The sequence below is a fragment of the Glandiceps talaboti genome, chromosome 15, assembly GCF_964340395.1.
Source record: "Glandiceps talaboti chromosome 15, keGlaTala1.1, whole genome shotgun sequence".
Lineage (NCBI taxonomy): Eukaryota > Metazoa > Hemichordata > Enteropneusta > Spengelidae > Glandiceps > Glandiceps talaboti.
The window spans coordinates 17,085,489-17,102,649 of NC_135563.1; the positions used below are offsets into that span (position 1 = coordinate 17,085,489).

Below are 17,161 nucleotides of genomic sequence, written 5' to 3' on the forward strand. Positions count from 1 at the left end.
AGTGTTAGGGGCACAGGCATTTGTTTCCCGAGTTATGTCTCAGAATATTTCTATCAGAATACAATAAAATGTCGATAATACATGTATCATTGATATTGACATATTTAGCCAACTATATATGAAAGGGGTAAAATTACACTTGTTTCTGTGATCGCGCAGGTTCACTCACTGCGAAAGAAGACACAAGGTATGAAAGGCAGCCGCCATAATACCGTACGTAAACATGAACTTTCAACCGGCCGTTGTACTGGTATGGGTAAACATTTCGAAAATGTTACCTTCCGTCACTTCCTAGTTCCCAAATTTAATAATCTTCAATAATCTTCTTCGAGCACAGGCACTCGAATCAATGTGTAGAAAAAAAATATGTAAAGTATGTAAATTATTTACATACATATTTTTTTTTTAAATCATACATATTGATTCAAGTGCGCGTGATATCAAGGGCCGAAGATATCAGTATGCGATTATAGTAGTATTGCGCCGGATCGGAGCGCGGCAACGACTTAAGTTTAGAGAAAACGTAGGGGGAAAAGGCGCGAGCGACTGTCGACAGTCTAGGACTGAATCAATATTTCAGATTGGGAGCTAGTTGGGGGATATTTGGACTGTTAAAACGACTTATTACGTAATAGATGCAAAATGTCAGTTTCTTTGTATTGCCAATAGCAACACGTGCCCATGGCCCAAGTAAATTTTTTGAAGTTTTTAATTCAGAAATATTACATTTAAATGTAACAATTGCACTACATTTTGTGTTATGTCAGAAGATAAGATGAATGAATGTCAGTAACCTACGATATTTGTTAAGTCAAATAAACAAAATGTAGCAAAGTTAAGAAAGAATTTTGTCGAACCAGACGACGATATGTTTCAACTTCATTTGCTTCCATTGTGACCCAGACAAACTAATTTGGATTGCGAGCAATCAAGTCTCGTGAGATTTTGTCAACCTCTCAGATCACGTGAGTTACGTCATCAACCACTTTACAGAAGAATACTCGACACCGACTTTACAAAGATACACATGACATGCGATAGCAGTGGCCGATATCTTCACGTGAGAACTTACTCATGACTCAGCCCGTCGTATTCAGAATGATTGAAATCAAACCGAAATGTCAGAGTTGACGTCATCATCCAGAAACAAAGGCGATTGTCATGATTGTGTTTTACCTACATTTGGGCTTTGATAGGTTTCTTTTTCCAAATGAATCATGTTCTGCAAATACCGATATCCGGTTCAATCCTTACAATTTCGCAACCATTTACTCTGATGTAGAATCGATTACACAGAGATGATTTTTTATAGTCTTATTATCTTTTTTTTTAATTTTTATTCTCTAATATATTCATTGAATAAATATCCATCTTCACCAACTTTCATCGAACGATACCTAACCTAGCAAACAAGTAAAGTTTTTAATGCCATCTTTCAATGGGAGAGTCCAATAGTGACACACGTGATATGATACGCCATATTAATCTAAATCTTCTGTTTATCTCAAGGAATTATGGGTACTTTATATGTATTTGTTTATATCGTTAAAGATAAAAAATCAAATTGATATCTTTGTAAACCAAACATAGCAGTTGTACGACTCTGAAGAACACACGATGGCAAGTGTCGCTGTACCAGAATTCGACATTCAGGGATACCCACCTTTCAAACTTGGAAAGTCAAAATTCGACCAGGTAAATAGTACATCTATCCCTATTAAGGAAATAACTTTTTAAAATCATCATTATTACGTCTACAATGAGTTCATCTCTTGTTTTACAGAAACTTTGTCATGCATACGTTTTATATACATCTAGAGTCTCAAATTTTATGTATATCCACTGTATCGAACTATTAGGGTTCGTTGGACGCATTTTGTCACGGAAGATTCACCCTACATTGATTCTTTCAAAGGTTTCGATTCTTAACCTGTTGTATTCGTTCGCGCCACTTATTTTAGCATATGTTGTCGTCAGAAAATAATAAGTTTGACCACACTACCAAGTTACTCTGATTACGTAAGAGGCATTTAGGTGGACAACAGTCGCCCGTGGACAAACACGTGTTATCTTCTGATATTTTTGGAACTTTACAACTAAACTGTTAATTTATAATAAACTATTAATTTTTGGGGTTTTCATCATCAAAGACTGATAATAAGAGAGGAACCAAGTCTAAAAATCAAGCTAAGGTGTATTAAAACGAGTTATAGAGACTTCAGTGAAATCACATGATTCGGAAGTGGGGTACCACGGTTGCCATTGGAAACAGACAGGTAAAAATATCTGAGGGTAAAGGTCAAGTCGTGATTAAATCTTAAAAGTATATCAAAGCTTACAGGTGGTGTGATTAATTTTCAAAGTTTTTGTACCACGACAATCTAGTTTTGTGTTTTTGGTGACATTGGTAATTATATGTTTATAATCTTGAACAATCTCTATACAGGTGACATAATATAACTGTGCATACTTTATTTTACTAACTGTGCTTTAACAGAAATTGATGAATATTTTCTTATCCAGTAAAATCCATACACAGGTTTTGAATTGTGAGATTTCATTAAAAAATAAGTGTTGTCTGATTGTGTATTCCATGGGCAAGTTGTTGCAAAATAAAGTCAATAGTGGTTAAAATTTATCATTAAAATTATCATAAATAAGATAGCATACTATAAGAGGAAATTGTCAAACTAACATGATTTTGTTTTGGGGTTTTTTCAGAGTACATTTTTTGGAAGATACCGCCATTTTCTTGACCATGTGGACCCAAGAACTCTTTTTACTTCTAAGGTAAGTAACGAAATAAAAAACATAACTTCAATGAAAAGAATATGTAGGACAAAATGAAAGGGGAACAAAGGTGGGGATGCTCATATTAGATTTTTTTTATTAAATAGTTAGATACTGTTATTTGTAATAACCCGGACAATGGATTTCCATCACTATCAGTTTATCGCGTTTCACGGATATTGGCCCATGCCAGATGTAGATGTCACAGAACAAACAAAAAAGGTGATTTACATACAGGTATACACAAAATATATCCATACATATCCACTTACATTTGTATTGGTAGTGAGGAAATTTGCTGTAAACACACATAGATTCTGAGACCACAAGTATAGTAACATTTGTATTAAAATAAATGTAATTGTGAGGTAGAGTATACGAAAACGTGTACTGTGTAACTCCATTGTCTATTTTGTACTATTTTGAGATGTTAACTCCACACATCTTCCTACACCATGTTACATATTGTGCTCTGACTTAATTTGTAGTAATTTTGGTTCTGTCATCATGAATTTCCATATTCCTGAGACTCTAATGAAGAGTTTGATATATATACATACATATATTATGCTGGTTATTTTCCCAGTTGCGGTATCTCGAAAACTAGGCCAAAGTAAAGCTGATTTGTTAAAACCAACAAAAAGACAAGTTGAAATTGATTTAGAAACAAAACACAACCCCCACCAGCTTTTCAAACTATTACTTTATTACATGGTATACCTTGTAGGGAAAGATATTTTTAATAATGTAAAGTAAACAAAAAACGAATATTTGTAAACAAATATGTCCAATTCCAATCCCCTGTGATGTAACTTGATTTGTACCATCTCTATTGTTGCAGGCTACACTTGAAGCGTCAGTGAAACTGTTAGATGATTACAAGAAGGGTACATTGCCACCAGGGACCACCAATAAACAATTATGGCAAGCTCAAAAAATAAAACAGGTAAAATCGTTATATTAATTTCTAATATATATCAAAACGGACAGTATTCGCAACATAGGTAGGAAAGTTTTAATAATGGAAGCTAATTGATGTACAGAGGTTTCAATTTTACTGTGACCTGTTTTCCTTTATTTTGATTCTCTGGGTACTCTTATACGACCATGATATTTTCGAGGTAAAGGGAGTCCTTATTATAGGGAACGTTCAGACAGTTTGCACCTGTGTTAAGACCGTTGACAACCGCAGTCATCATTCTACATACGTTGTCATTTATAGCTCCCATAACTGTTATAGTATTGTTCGTCGGACATGAAGTGTAAACGTAGCGTTTGCTATTTTTGGTGGTGGAAATGAGATGAATGAAAGAATTTCACACAGCATGTTCTTGTGTGAGATTTGTCTTGAGAGCTAAAGCTATAGCCACTGGTACCGGTACAAAACGAACAGGGAATTACCCGTTGGGTCACCCTCATATACGTGACACCATAGGAGGTACGTTGAATGGTCGACCTGGCAAGCGTTCTCACTCTCCTAAGGGATCCAGAATTCTTTGGAGGCCAGTAGTGCCACAATGCCACATACAAAACGTATGTTACAGACTTTTATGATAAATCTCTATATATCGCACTTTCTATTCCATCAGGCCATTCTGCATCCTGACACGGGTGAGAAGGTATTTTTTCCTTTCCGTATGTCAGGTGAGTTTTTCAATATTTACTATGATCAAACGGTGTGGACACCCCCACCACCACCACCCGGTGTTTTACTGTTAAGTTCACATGACCTTTGACCCTTGTCTTCATACTTGTCGTCTTCCTGAAGATTTGCGACTGCATTGCCGAAGGTTGCCGAACAAAACCGAATACACTGAAACATCGATTACAGCTCTTTAGTTTAAAAGAGTATTTAAAATATGACGTCGACACATTTGAACACGAAACCTTCCACTTCACACCATACATTCAGTTATAAAATACAACTTTGACCCCCCCCGGGCTCTGACCCTTCCTAGAGCACGACAGTAGTATAACAACCAAGTTGTTTCATTTTAAATTTCTTGATTTAGGTTTCGTACCAGTTGGAGCGCCGATTATCACCGGTGTACTTCAACCCAATCTTACCGTCTTCGGGACTGTTTTCTGGCAGGTACAGAACTCCTTTTATGTTGACTCAGAACATCACTTCGTTAATGTGTCATTTTCCCAAAGGGACGTACTTCAGTTTTCAGGGGGACGAGGGTTAAATATAATTTTTTATACTCGCATATCGCAAATCTTACATTGAAGAATACATATACATAAGTTGTTTTTCTCAGCCCAGATTGAGATGAGCAAAATCGTTACAGGAATTCATCTCATAATTTTGTTCATTCAATTTTGGGCGGCAAAATGGTTAATGGTGAAGACGGGAGTTAACAAAGTTACGAACTAGCTGCAACTGGACCACTTTTGAAACTGTTTTGTTAGATACAATTACTTACTTCTAAATATTGATGTAAACCTAAAAGTGTACTGAATCATCAATGTCTGTAGCTATACATATACCATTGTCAGAAAATATAATACATTTGTAGTTTACGGTACATACCCTAAAATCAGCGCCCCCATCGACCGAAACAGGTTGAACCGTTTCTTCAAGTTATTCATGATAATCACTCATTTCGACACCATAATTGATAACGTCTATGAAACATGAATACACACACACACACACACACACACACACACACACACACACACACATATATATATATATATATATATATATATATATACTAGTATATATATATATATATATATATATATATATATATATATATATATATATATATATATATATATATATATATATATATATATATATATATATATATATATATATATATAGTTTTGGTAGTACTGGAACTCTTTCTTGGGTGTTACACCCAAGAAAGAGTTCCAGTACTACCAAAACTATTACGCTCTGCCACTGCGGTATAGAGCACTGTCTTAGCAGATTGATACTCACCGAGTTATATATATATATATATATATATATATATATATATATATATATATATATATATATATATATATATATATATATATATATATATATATATATATATATATATATATATATATATATATATATATATATATATATATATATATATATATATATATATATATATATATATATATATATATATATATATATATATATATATATATAATAGGCAGTAAAGTGTTTCTGGCCAAGACGTTTCGCTCTGGCTTTGCAGAGCTGCCTCAGTAGGCCCAATCCATCATACTAATTATAGCTTATATCCAGTCACGTGACCCAAAATGGTAATCAGAACACCTGCTATTATATGTTATATATATTTAAATAAGTGTACTATGTTTACAAAAGTAATTGGTGGCTCTCAAACAGCAATGTGATTAGTTGAATGAAAGCTGTAGGATTGGTGTAAAACCGTTACATACTTCAATAAAACAATCTGAAAAATGGACGTCAGGACGTATATTGTGCCAACTACTATTGAAATATAATGTCATATCTTGTTCAGTACTTTTTTTACTCAAAATCTAGTTTCCTTCCTTTTTTCACAGTGGATGGCACAGAGCCATATGGCGGGTGTCAACTATGCCAATCGAAATGCAAGTAAGGTAAGCTGAAGTTTATACTTGTTTACTACTATGTTCTACAAAGGACAGAAATACCAAATACAATTTCAAATGGTATTGGACCACCAAACCCATATTTAGTGTGATTGCCAAGTACAACCATCTTTTAAAGAAAACAGCATACTTGCATTATTATGTTAATGCATATGAATTATTTCTTGCAGCCAACGCCTACGAGTCAGTTTCTCCTTGGGTATGGTGGCGCTGTTACAACTGCATGTGTTATTGCCGTGAGTATAATAGTAGTATATATACTAGCTACATTTTGGTGAGAAAAATAAAATAAGTGAATATGTTTCAATATTTTAACGATCGTGTCATTGATAATATTCAACCAAAGCTAATTACAGATTAGGTTTGCAAGGAATTTCATGGAGTGAAAGTTGCATTGTTATGGTTACTTGATGTTTCGGTTCGAGAAAAACGTGTCGAATGACCACTTTCGATAATTCTCAAAAATTCACTCATTTTCATGATCGACTCATTACAAATGGACTCGTTATTCACAGTAGTTTTATTTTATGATCTGTGGTATCCAGAAATAAACATTCTAATACCGTATAGTCTGTACAACCTAAACATATCAGATGTCACCTCCCCATCGACGTGTAACTGAATCCTTCTATTCATTTCTGTATACGTAAATAAAGTATCATTCCTTGACGAGTACCAGCATTGTAAACATTACATCTATCTCTGTGTCTCCTCTCAACCCATTCACACAACATTACCATGGCAACTTTACACCATCTTGTCTTTTTGTTTTGTATCTTATGAAATATTATAATTTTTTTCTTGTGTAGGTTGGTCTGAAAAAGTTTATAAAGAAAGCGTCACGATTTAGCCCAACAACAAATATGCTTATTCAGAAATTTGTGCCTTTCCCTGCCGTAGGTAAGTTAATTTATCAAGTTGCGTATTGCAAATTGCGTATTGCGTGTTGCAAATTCTACAAGTTTAGTGAGGCATCAATTATCATATTTTCGTTTAAATTTGCGCCTTAGAAGTTACTAATATAATCACGATTTGTTTGCAACCACACAGCTACAGCAGGTGTATGCAATGTAGTCCTTATGAGGATCAGTGAACTCGGTGCTGGTATTGACGTGGAAGATTCAGACGGACATGTGATCGGTACATCAAAAATTGCTGCTAGACGTGTAAGTTTAGAATTTTAAAAGTGATACGACAACTTTATTTTCAATTACAAATCGTGCATAGCTCTGTGACTAAGGTTAACATATAGTTAAACACGTGATATTCACAAAATAGGCATGTGTTTTATAAGCCCGTCTATCTACCTCGCTGATCCGCATACTCTACGATACATTTCGCCTGCGAGAGCTTTCGTAGACACAAATCAGTGATTTGGATAGGTTTTGCGCCAATTGCGTTCCTGACTGGTTTTATGTAAAGTTTTGGATCATTCACAAGACAACTTGAAGATAGACTTTAAAAAAATGGTTTTTATTATTTCATAAGGACCATAAAATTATATGGTAAGTTTATAGAGATTATAAGAATTTTGATTTTCAAGGAAAATTGTCCCATGGAGGCATTTTGTGCCTAAAGTGGATTATTCAGATGACTACTATTCCGTATATTTACCCTATTATCTTAAATAAAAGTTCTATTCTTCCACGTTGGGTCTTTGTTCCCATTTGAACAACCTCGAGTGCCAATGATAACTGTCGAAATAAAAATTCACAGGAAGGCTGAATTTGAACCAGAGCCTTTCCTCTTTCAGTTAACGCGTTGCTATATTTTCCACTTCTTTTAGGCTCTAGGGGAAACTGCTGTGACCCGGATTTTGCTACCAGCTCCAATTCTCATAATTCCACCCATTGTTATGTCAATGCTTGAAAGGTATGGACTGATTAGATGACTATTCTTTCTTTTGTCAGTTAGAAAATTAAAACATCAACAATGCGGGTACACTATCTATTCGAAAATGTACATGCTATTTCAATTATAATTTGCATAATTAATCCCGAGTCATCAACATGATGACGTCGAAGCTGAAATCGAGGTTGTTAGCCACAATATGTTGCCTGCGCGTTGCCATTTTTGAATATTTTGAAACACATGTACACTTGTGTTTTAAAACCTTCCCTTCCAAATTTAAAGTTTTCGACTTTATAAGGGGTTTATATATTGTTAACAACCATTAAAATGTATTTGTAAGACATATTTGTAATGAGTATCTATTCCTGGATGTGAAATAGTGTAAACAGTCCGACTTTCCTCTACCTTTTTTTCTAGGACGGCATTCATGAAATCAAGACCAAGATTAACTCTTCCAGTACAAGGAGCTGTCGTCACTTTAGCATTTGCCTTCGCCTTGCCAATGGCTATCAGTCTTTTTCCACAGTTTTCAAAGGTAAGGGCGCCCTCAATGGTTAACCGTCTCACGTGTCTCTGCAACACGAGGCGGGGTGATAATATGGGTAGATATGTAAACCTCGAAGGTAAAATTTGCACGAACATACTGCGAATAACCGAACAATAGTTAGTCTCGCTGACCCAGCCTGGCGCTGATGGCTCACTTCATGACTGAGCGCGCGGAGAGTCTGGGTAAACGAGACTAAGCAGTAGCGAGATCATTATTAGAGGCATATGAGCAAAGTTAACCATCAGGGAATGTCTATCCATTTCGATAATGAGCGACCTCGTGTATGATATGCTAGATTTTGAGCAATGTCTCGGAGACGAAAAAGTTAAAACCACAATTATATATATTAAGTAATGTTACAGCTCGAGAGCCAGGCATGTTTGAGTCAATCAGTCTAATTCAAACCTGATTCTCCCGCGCTCACTCCTGGAACAACAAAATCGAAAACAACCGACAAAGCGATGGAAATAGAGGTAAATGAAACAATCGAGTTGTATTCCTACATCAGATTTAAATCAGATTGGAGTCATCATATATCGGATTCAATAACTTTATAGGCGAAGATATATCACGATGTATGGTATGACATCGATTTCATACGACAAGAATTGCACGTATTATTCTGTTCTTATTTAGTATAAGTGTAATTTTCATTGTTTCTATTGTTTTGACCTGAAAAATCCCGTGAGGATTCTTAGCGGCGTGTCGAGTACCGCGATCTTTTCCTACACGCTCTATTACTATCTATTCACGTTCAGGGCCGGCGAATATCTCCTATTCTCCTAGATCCATATACAATACGCTACCACAATACTTTTTTGATTTGATGCACCAAGCCTTTCACGCTTTAGAATAATGTGGGTTAATCCCGCCATATCGTTGTAATTTTATGAAAAATTCATTCTGTAAATATTAATAACACAATTTCTGATTAAAATATATATATTAAATTTTACCATATGAGACAACTTAATAATCTGTTTTCATCCAAAATAAATTGATCTAATAATTTTTCGGAAGCTGAAAAACCAGTTTTGTTTTGTTTCGTTCTGCCGAATTCTGCGACTTCTGTTTTCTATTCCTGGACTAGCATGCCCTAGTAAATAGACAGTAACTTCGGGGGAGGTGGCGGGGTTCCTCTGTTTTGTCCTGGGAACCGTTAGCTCCTAGTGATTTTTTTTTATGCAGACATAACACATCAACATAATCACACATTTCTACAGAATCCATTCAGGTTTGAGACCACTGTGTTGCACGCTCCATATCATGTCGTTGTGGAATGTCGGAAAGTTTTCCCAGTCAGTGTCGTCCACAGGCTATTCCCTAGTCACCCAGGCCGAACAAACATATCACCTGTGGGTTCCGCGCTTGTAGGTAATCATCTCTGACTGCTCGAACCATTACTCCAGGAACCCCAAAACTTCACACTCGTCCTGTGAGTGACACACGTATGGCTGTCGAGTCTATAGAACATTCACCCAGGGTGTTCACCAAAATTACCAACACTGAGCTCAAACCACTACAGACAGACAGACAGACAGACAGACAGACAGACAGACAGACAGACAGACAGACAGACAGACAGACAGACAGACAGACAGACAGACAGATAGACAGACAGACAGACAGACAGATAGACAGACAGACAGACAGACAGACAGACAGACAGACAGACAAACGCAAAGACACACACACTATATATATACATATATATATATATATATATATATATATATATATATATATATATATATATATATATATATATATATATGCACCCTTCAAATTTCTCATTCTACAGTTAGTATAAATATGAGGTTATTTGTAAATTAGTTTTTATAACACGTGTACCAAGCCTTTCACAATTTCATTAATATGCATAAATCCCGTCATCATGTGGAATGTATCAAGAATTTTATAAAAAATTCATTCAATAAAAACACAATTTCTCTAATTAAAAAAATATATTAAATTTCACCATATGAGACAACCTAATCGCTGTTTGATCCAAAATAAATTGAGATCATAATTTGTCGGAAGTTGAAAAAGCATATTTTGTTTTGTTCTTTTTGCTCTGCTTGTTCTGTCGAATTGCATGCACGACTTCATCGAGAGGGTAAAGATTCAATCGATGGTGTTACCACATTATACTTTGTTTTGGCTGGAATATTTGGTGTAAACAGTTCAGTTGTCGGTTAGAAGTTCGGTGAGCGAACCATACACAAGATAAAACTCTTTTTTTTAGGAATCAGATAAAGATTATAATCTGATTAAAATCCGATGTAGATGTCGGCTAATCATTCATTGCTATTTTACCTTCGTTATTTTGCCTGAATTGACCTTCGTAGTACATGTTTACGTTTTTAGCCTGATCGCCTCCTCTACATCTGAACTGGAGGAGGCGACCAGGCTAAAAACGTAAACATGTACTACGAAGCTCAATTCAAGCAAAATAACGAGGGTAAAATAGCAATGAATGATTAGCCGACATCTACATCGGATTTTAATCAGATTGATAAAGATTACTAATTGTAAATTTAATAACAGAACTAACAGATATGTGTACGATACAAACAACACGGACCTTTTTGAGGCGATTTATATATGGTATATTGAACTTCGTAATTACTATCGTACAATTCTTTGCCCTCATCCACCATACATGCGCACACACATCGACACACACCCCACAAGTACACGCGCGCTCATATACATACATACATACATACATACATACATACATACATACATACATACATACATACATACATACATACATACATACATACATACATACATACATACATACATACATACATACATACATACATATACGAGCAATAATGCGTTTTGAAATAGATTTTACACATATCAAAACATACACCTGTAAAGACGTCCCCTTACGACAACTGCTCGACACCCTTCAAATTTCACATTGTAAACTTTAAGTTAGTATAAATATGAGGTTATTTGTAAATTAGTTTTTTTTAAGACGTGTACAAAGCCTTTCACAATTTCAATAATATGCATAAATCCCGTCATCATGTGGAACGTATCAGCAATTTTATGAAAAGTTCATTCAATAAGAACACAATTTCTAATAAAAGAAATATATTAAATTTCCATATGAGACAACTTAATCTCTGTTTGATCCAAAATAAATTGAGATCATATTTTTTTTCCGAAGCTCAAAAAAATAGTCTTGTTTTTCTGAATGTCATTATTATATTCAGAAGGCGTTATACAGTTTGGCGTGATTCTAAAGACCAAGATAATATCGACGTTGATGTCATGCATATTTTACACAAAACTTGAAAATTTATTCCAATTAAGATTTTTGACGAAAATATTCTGAATTTGGTTTTGACGGAGCTGAAGTCCCACAAATCGACGGCGGTGTGACGTGTACTAAGATTTTGGCGGGAAGATGTTACCTCTACAACTGGTAAAAAATTGTTCCCAATAAGATTTTGGCGACAGTACTGGTCACTGCCTATCGACGGTGATGTCACGCATACTAAGATTTTGGTGGGAAGATGTTACACCTACAATTGGGTGAACAATTATCACAGTACGATTTTGACGACACTTGATTTTGCAAGCAGAAGTCATAACTGTATATATTGTCGACGAATATTGCTTACGGGGACAGACAAAAAAAGCCACAATTTTTGGAACAACACATCTACAGTTTGTGACTTGTCAGAAATCTCAATCATTTTCACACGAATTCAGCGAATGTATGGTCATATATGTTATGAATATTAATATTACGAGAAATCACCATAATTGTAACTCCAAACATGTGTCATAATTATTAAATATTAATTAACAAAAATGGATAACAACCAATAATCTTTTAATATTTTTATTATTGGAAGTGTATTTTGCATATGTTGTCAATCTCATAATTAATAGTTATTAGCATGAAATATATATCAATCGAGATTTGTTTACTTTATAATGAGCCACATGAGACATAACCTTTAATTTCGTTGTTGGACACAATTTATATAATTGATTAGTACTAGTATGAATTACCATGGAATATAATTAATTAAAATTTATTTAAAACGAACTTGCTTTGTTTTTCACATATAGGACAACTTTTTCCCCCTTTTGATATTTAGTGGCCACCAGTGGCACTCAACTAAGGCTATGAAAACAAATGTTTTGTTTCTCGTCCTCGGCGAAAATGCAAAAGTGCTGCAGTATTTTTTTCTTTTTGTTAGCCCCACCATATAGGATTGCACAGAGAGAGAGAGAAAATAGAAACCTGTTGGCGTTTGATACACCGTATATGGCAAACACAAGTACAATCAACATGTGTACACACATGTGCGGGAAAAATGATTGAAAGAACTCTGCACATGTTCAAATGTGACGCGGGTCGGGATGAGAAACGTAACAGGGCACCTTTTCGATGGCCTAATGGTATATACAAAATGTGTTATCAATGGTTGAGTGATCGCCTCTTTGATTGTTCAACCTCTACCGAACAACACAGGTCTTGGCACTCTTGTTTCCTCTTGCATTACACTGGACCCGCAAAGGTCGACGCCATAACTTGACTTTTTGGAAAACAAGTTTATATACGCTCATTATCTATTATAATATATTTATGAAACAAATTTAGAAGATAAATGTATGCAAAGGATATTAATGTTTGAAAAGCAAGTGCATGGTTTTTTGATTAGACGGCAGTGTGCAAATTCCTCATTTTTATTTCCCGTTAGTTGTCATTTAGAATTGATATTTTTTAGACTGTCGCAATAGTGTTTTTGTTCTGGGTATAGTCAAATTAAAAGCACAGCCCTTAAAATTCTGAAATTAGCAAAATGTGGAATAATTGTGAAATTTTTACATATTCAGATTTTTCATCGTTTACGTCACTTGTATTGTTAAAGGGTTGGGTACACTGATAACAAAATTAGTTCATGTGTCCTATAAATAAAGCCGGTTGGTGTATTTTTTAATTTAAATGACTCATTTGCATGATTAATTATATTATCTAATTAAGGGATATGCCGTCAGTATTTTGCATGCTGGAAAAACAACCAAGGGGGTTACTTTGCTCTTACGAAACTAAAGCCTTCAGTTCACATCTGGTTTGTATAATGTGTTTTTTCGTTCAGTTGTGTCGTCTTTCGTTTGTGAACAAAATCCACAGTGTTGTGCAACACGTGATGCGTAGCGCATAGAAGTTGATTTATATATAAAAGACACATTAGACGCACGTTATATATTATCATGTGACTTGTCGTTAGGTGATGTGTAAGCTCTGTAAAATAAGATTGCGATTTATAATATCCAACCTGAGATTAACACTAAACTTTAGTATAGCAGCCTTGTCTACAGGCAAGCTGTCGGTAAATACTGTTTATAGGATTCGTCTATCTATCCAATCTTATCTACCTAAGCGGCTACCCATCCATCCGCCTATCCATCCATCCATTCATCATCCATCCACCCATTTTGTTGAGAATGCGTTTTATTCTCGATCAATTAATAATATAATAATGCGTCTTTTTTTTGGTATGCGTGTGTATGTCGGTTGAAATGCGTGGAAATTTGAAGTTAATAGTTTCGGATATAAACGTTAATGTAACCATCACAAAGTGGTAAATCAACGTTTTTTACGGAGGGCTTTGTTGTCGCTCACAGCCTGCCAAACCATCATAAAGCAGACCAAGTTGGGATAAGGCTATGTTTTGTACATGGCACACCGGGAATCCGTATTGATTCCATTGTTAGGTGAACAGGCTTTGAGACGCATTTGCGTCAAATGAACAAGGCTAAAAATACAGCGGCTAATCTGACCTTTGCACCCCTGTGTCACGACATGTGCAACCTGTGTTTTCTCCCACAATTAATCACCATTTTTCACAATTAGAAGAGGAAATAGGATTTGACGGATCTTTGCATGCTTGTGTCACAGGTGAACATAGATTATATGCCAATTTTTTATAAAGTGTTGTACACTGTTGTGAATCAATTATTACTGGAGCCAGTAAATCTGTTATTCTTTGGACAATATGAATCTCCCAGGCAACAAATACGTTCACGCTTCGTTAACAGTAACAACGACTATTGCTAGATTTTGTATTGTGTTTCGTTCTCTTTTATATGACTCTGTGTCGGCACTTTACAAAGTCTGGAAAAAACACAGCTTGGCGTTTAAATGTGAGAATGACTTATATAATAATCCAATGTACCGAAGGCGCTATTATTGAAATTATTTTGTCGGACATTTAACGGTCCCAAACACATACCTATTAATCGTTTTCGTGTCATTTGAAACCAGATTTTATTTGCTCATTGTGATTTATTTAATGGTTTTTAGATCTTTGTTTGTTCTTGTTGTGGTGTTTTTTATTACTCTGTTGGTTTTTCTTTCGTAAGAGTAAGCTTACCGACTTAATGGACAAGAATTAAGGGTTCGCTTTTTTGTGTCTTTTTTTTTTTGCTTCTTCTTGTTTTGACGATTTTACTTATTATACAACTAAGGCAACTACTATGTTTAGTGTTTTTTGGGTCTAACTAATCAGACAATCATTAACATGATTGAATATTTGGTCTGTTTCTCTGAAAACACAAAACATTGACACTAAACACTGATAACTTGTGGGCAATATTGGCTGAAAATATTTTAAATACATTATTCACGTGTTCTGTATATACTGTGACGATGAAAAATAGCTTAAGAACAAATTCTATTTCAGCCTTAATTTTCCTACGTTTACATAATTTCGTGTGAGTTTTTGTTCAAAAATATTGTGTCGTGCATAAAAATGTGAAGACCATGAGAACATATTGCATATACTTATCTGAAACAAAGTCAGGGTGCAGGTCTTTCTAGAGTAGAGGAAGAGTTCAGAGAAATTATATCTTTGACCGCATGTCAAAATGTTTATCCCAAAGAAGAATGTTGTATATACTTATGTAGACGAGTAACCAAATAAACACAGTTAAAATACACCGTTATCCTGTTCTGTGGATGTTAACCTATTTTGGAAACTTGTTTGAAAATAATATTGAATAACATACAACACTTTCAAGTTATTTAGCAACCTCTCCGTACAAACTCCGAAATAGTTTAACGAGCAACTGAATTCCATCAATTAGTTGAATACTTCATTTCATACCAGTGTAGCTGATGTCAAAGCATGCCTACAGTGTCTTTAAAAATAAAAATAACCAGTTCGTGGATTTTTATTAAATTATTGATAAAATATTTCATTTCTCTTATTATCAAATATTTGATACATGTTTGTGGATTTCAATTTATTGTGCAGGTTGATGTGTCCACCCTAGAAACCGAAATCCAAGCTGCCACATCTGCGACAGAAGTATATTATAATAAGGGATTGTAACTGAAGTAAAGTTTCCGAAGACCATTTGCTAACCTGCGGGCATAATTATCGAGGGGGGGTCTATCCGGTTCTTGGTTTTTTGTCGTTGATTTGTGTGTACGCTTTTTTATACCTTTGTCTGTTTTGTTCAGTTTTAGTTGTAGATTTGTTCTTGTGGTATGTGTGCGTGTGAAACACATCCTAAAATGTAGGGTGAAATAATTGAGAATCAAATAACAAATGTTCGTTGTATCATTTCTAGCTGCTTTCTGTTTAACATATATTCGTTTATAGTGTTGAAATAACACGTGGCACAACCCAGCTTGTTCACTTTCCAAATAATAAAAAGCACACAACAAAGAAGTAACTTGGCCCACTTTTTTGCAGTAGTACCGTTATGATAGTAACTTGTGCTCTGTTGTATAAATTGGAAATTGAAGTAATTAATGTATTTTTTTTCGTTAATAAATATATTCATGACAATTTTGGATTATGTATTCATGATATTCAAGTATGTATTTGTTCGTGCAGAATATGGAGTTGTATCATAGCACCGTTAACTTACATATATATTCAGCATTGATAACAATCATAAATCCAGTCTCAGTAATTTTAGAAAAAGTGTCCTGTTGATTTGTTAATTTAACGGAATTTCGGTAATATAATCTTTTCTTTATTTTTATTCTTTATTTTTCATCCTATTATTTTTGTAAATATTGAATACATTTCAGTCTTTTGTAATTTCCGAGTGTCTGTAAATGGGATAATTCCTGTAGATATCTCAAATAAATAAATAAATAAATAAATTCGATAGATTTTGAAATCTGTTTTCTTCCCATACTGTATACAATGTACAATAAACAAACTAATTATTACTATACATGTTCTAGTTTTATGTGCATTTATCAGTGCTATTTATGCTAAATTAATTGATGTATAGGTCATTGCATAAGTTGGTGTCATGTGCTACTTTGAACCATCAACAATGATTGTTGATGACAGATATGTAATC

General features: G+C 34.5%; 1 protein-coding gene across 1 annotated transcript; it reads left to right on the forward strand.

Annotated features, from left to right (window-relative positions):
* The first annotated feature begins 1,617 nt into the window (after positions 1–1,617).
* Positions 1,618–16,170, forward strand: LOC144446473 (sideroflexin-5-like). Its single transcript, XM_078136240.1, has 12 exons — positions 1,618–1,695; positions 2,722–2,790; positions 3,632–3,736; positions 4,380–4,434; positions 4,803–4,882; positions 6,331–6,387; positions 6,570–6,635; positions 7,209–7,299; positions 7,450–7,565; positions 8,186–8,271; positions 8,668–8,785; positions 16,093–16,170. Exons 1-12 carry the CDS (start codon positions 1,618–1,620, stop codon positions 16,168–16,170), a joined length of 999 nt encoding a protein of 332 aa, XP_077992366.1.
* The last annotated feature ends 991 nt before the right edge of the window (positions 16,171–17,161 follow it).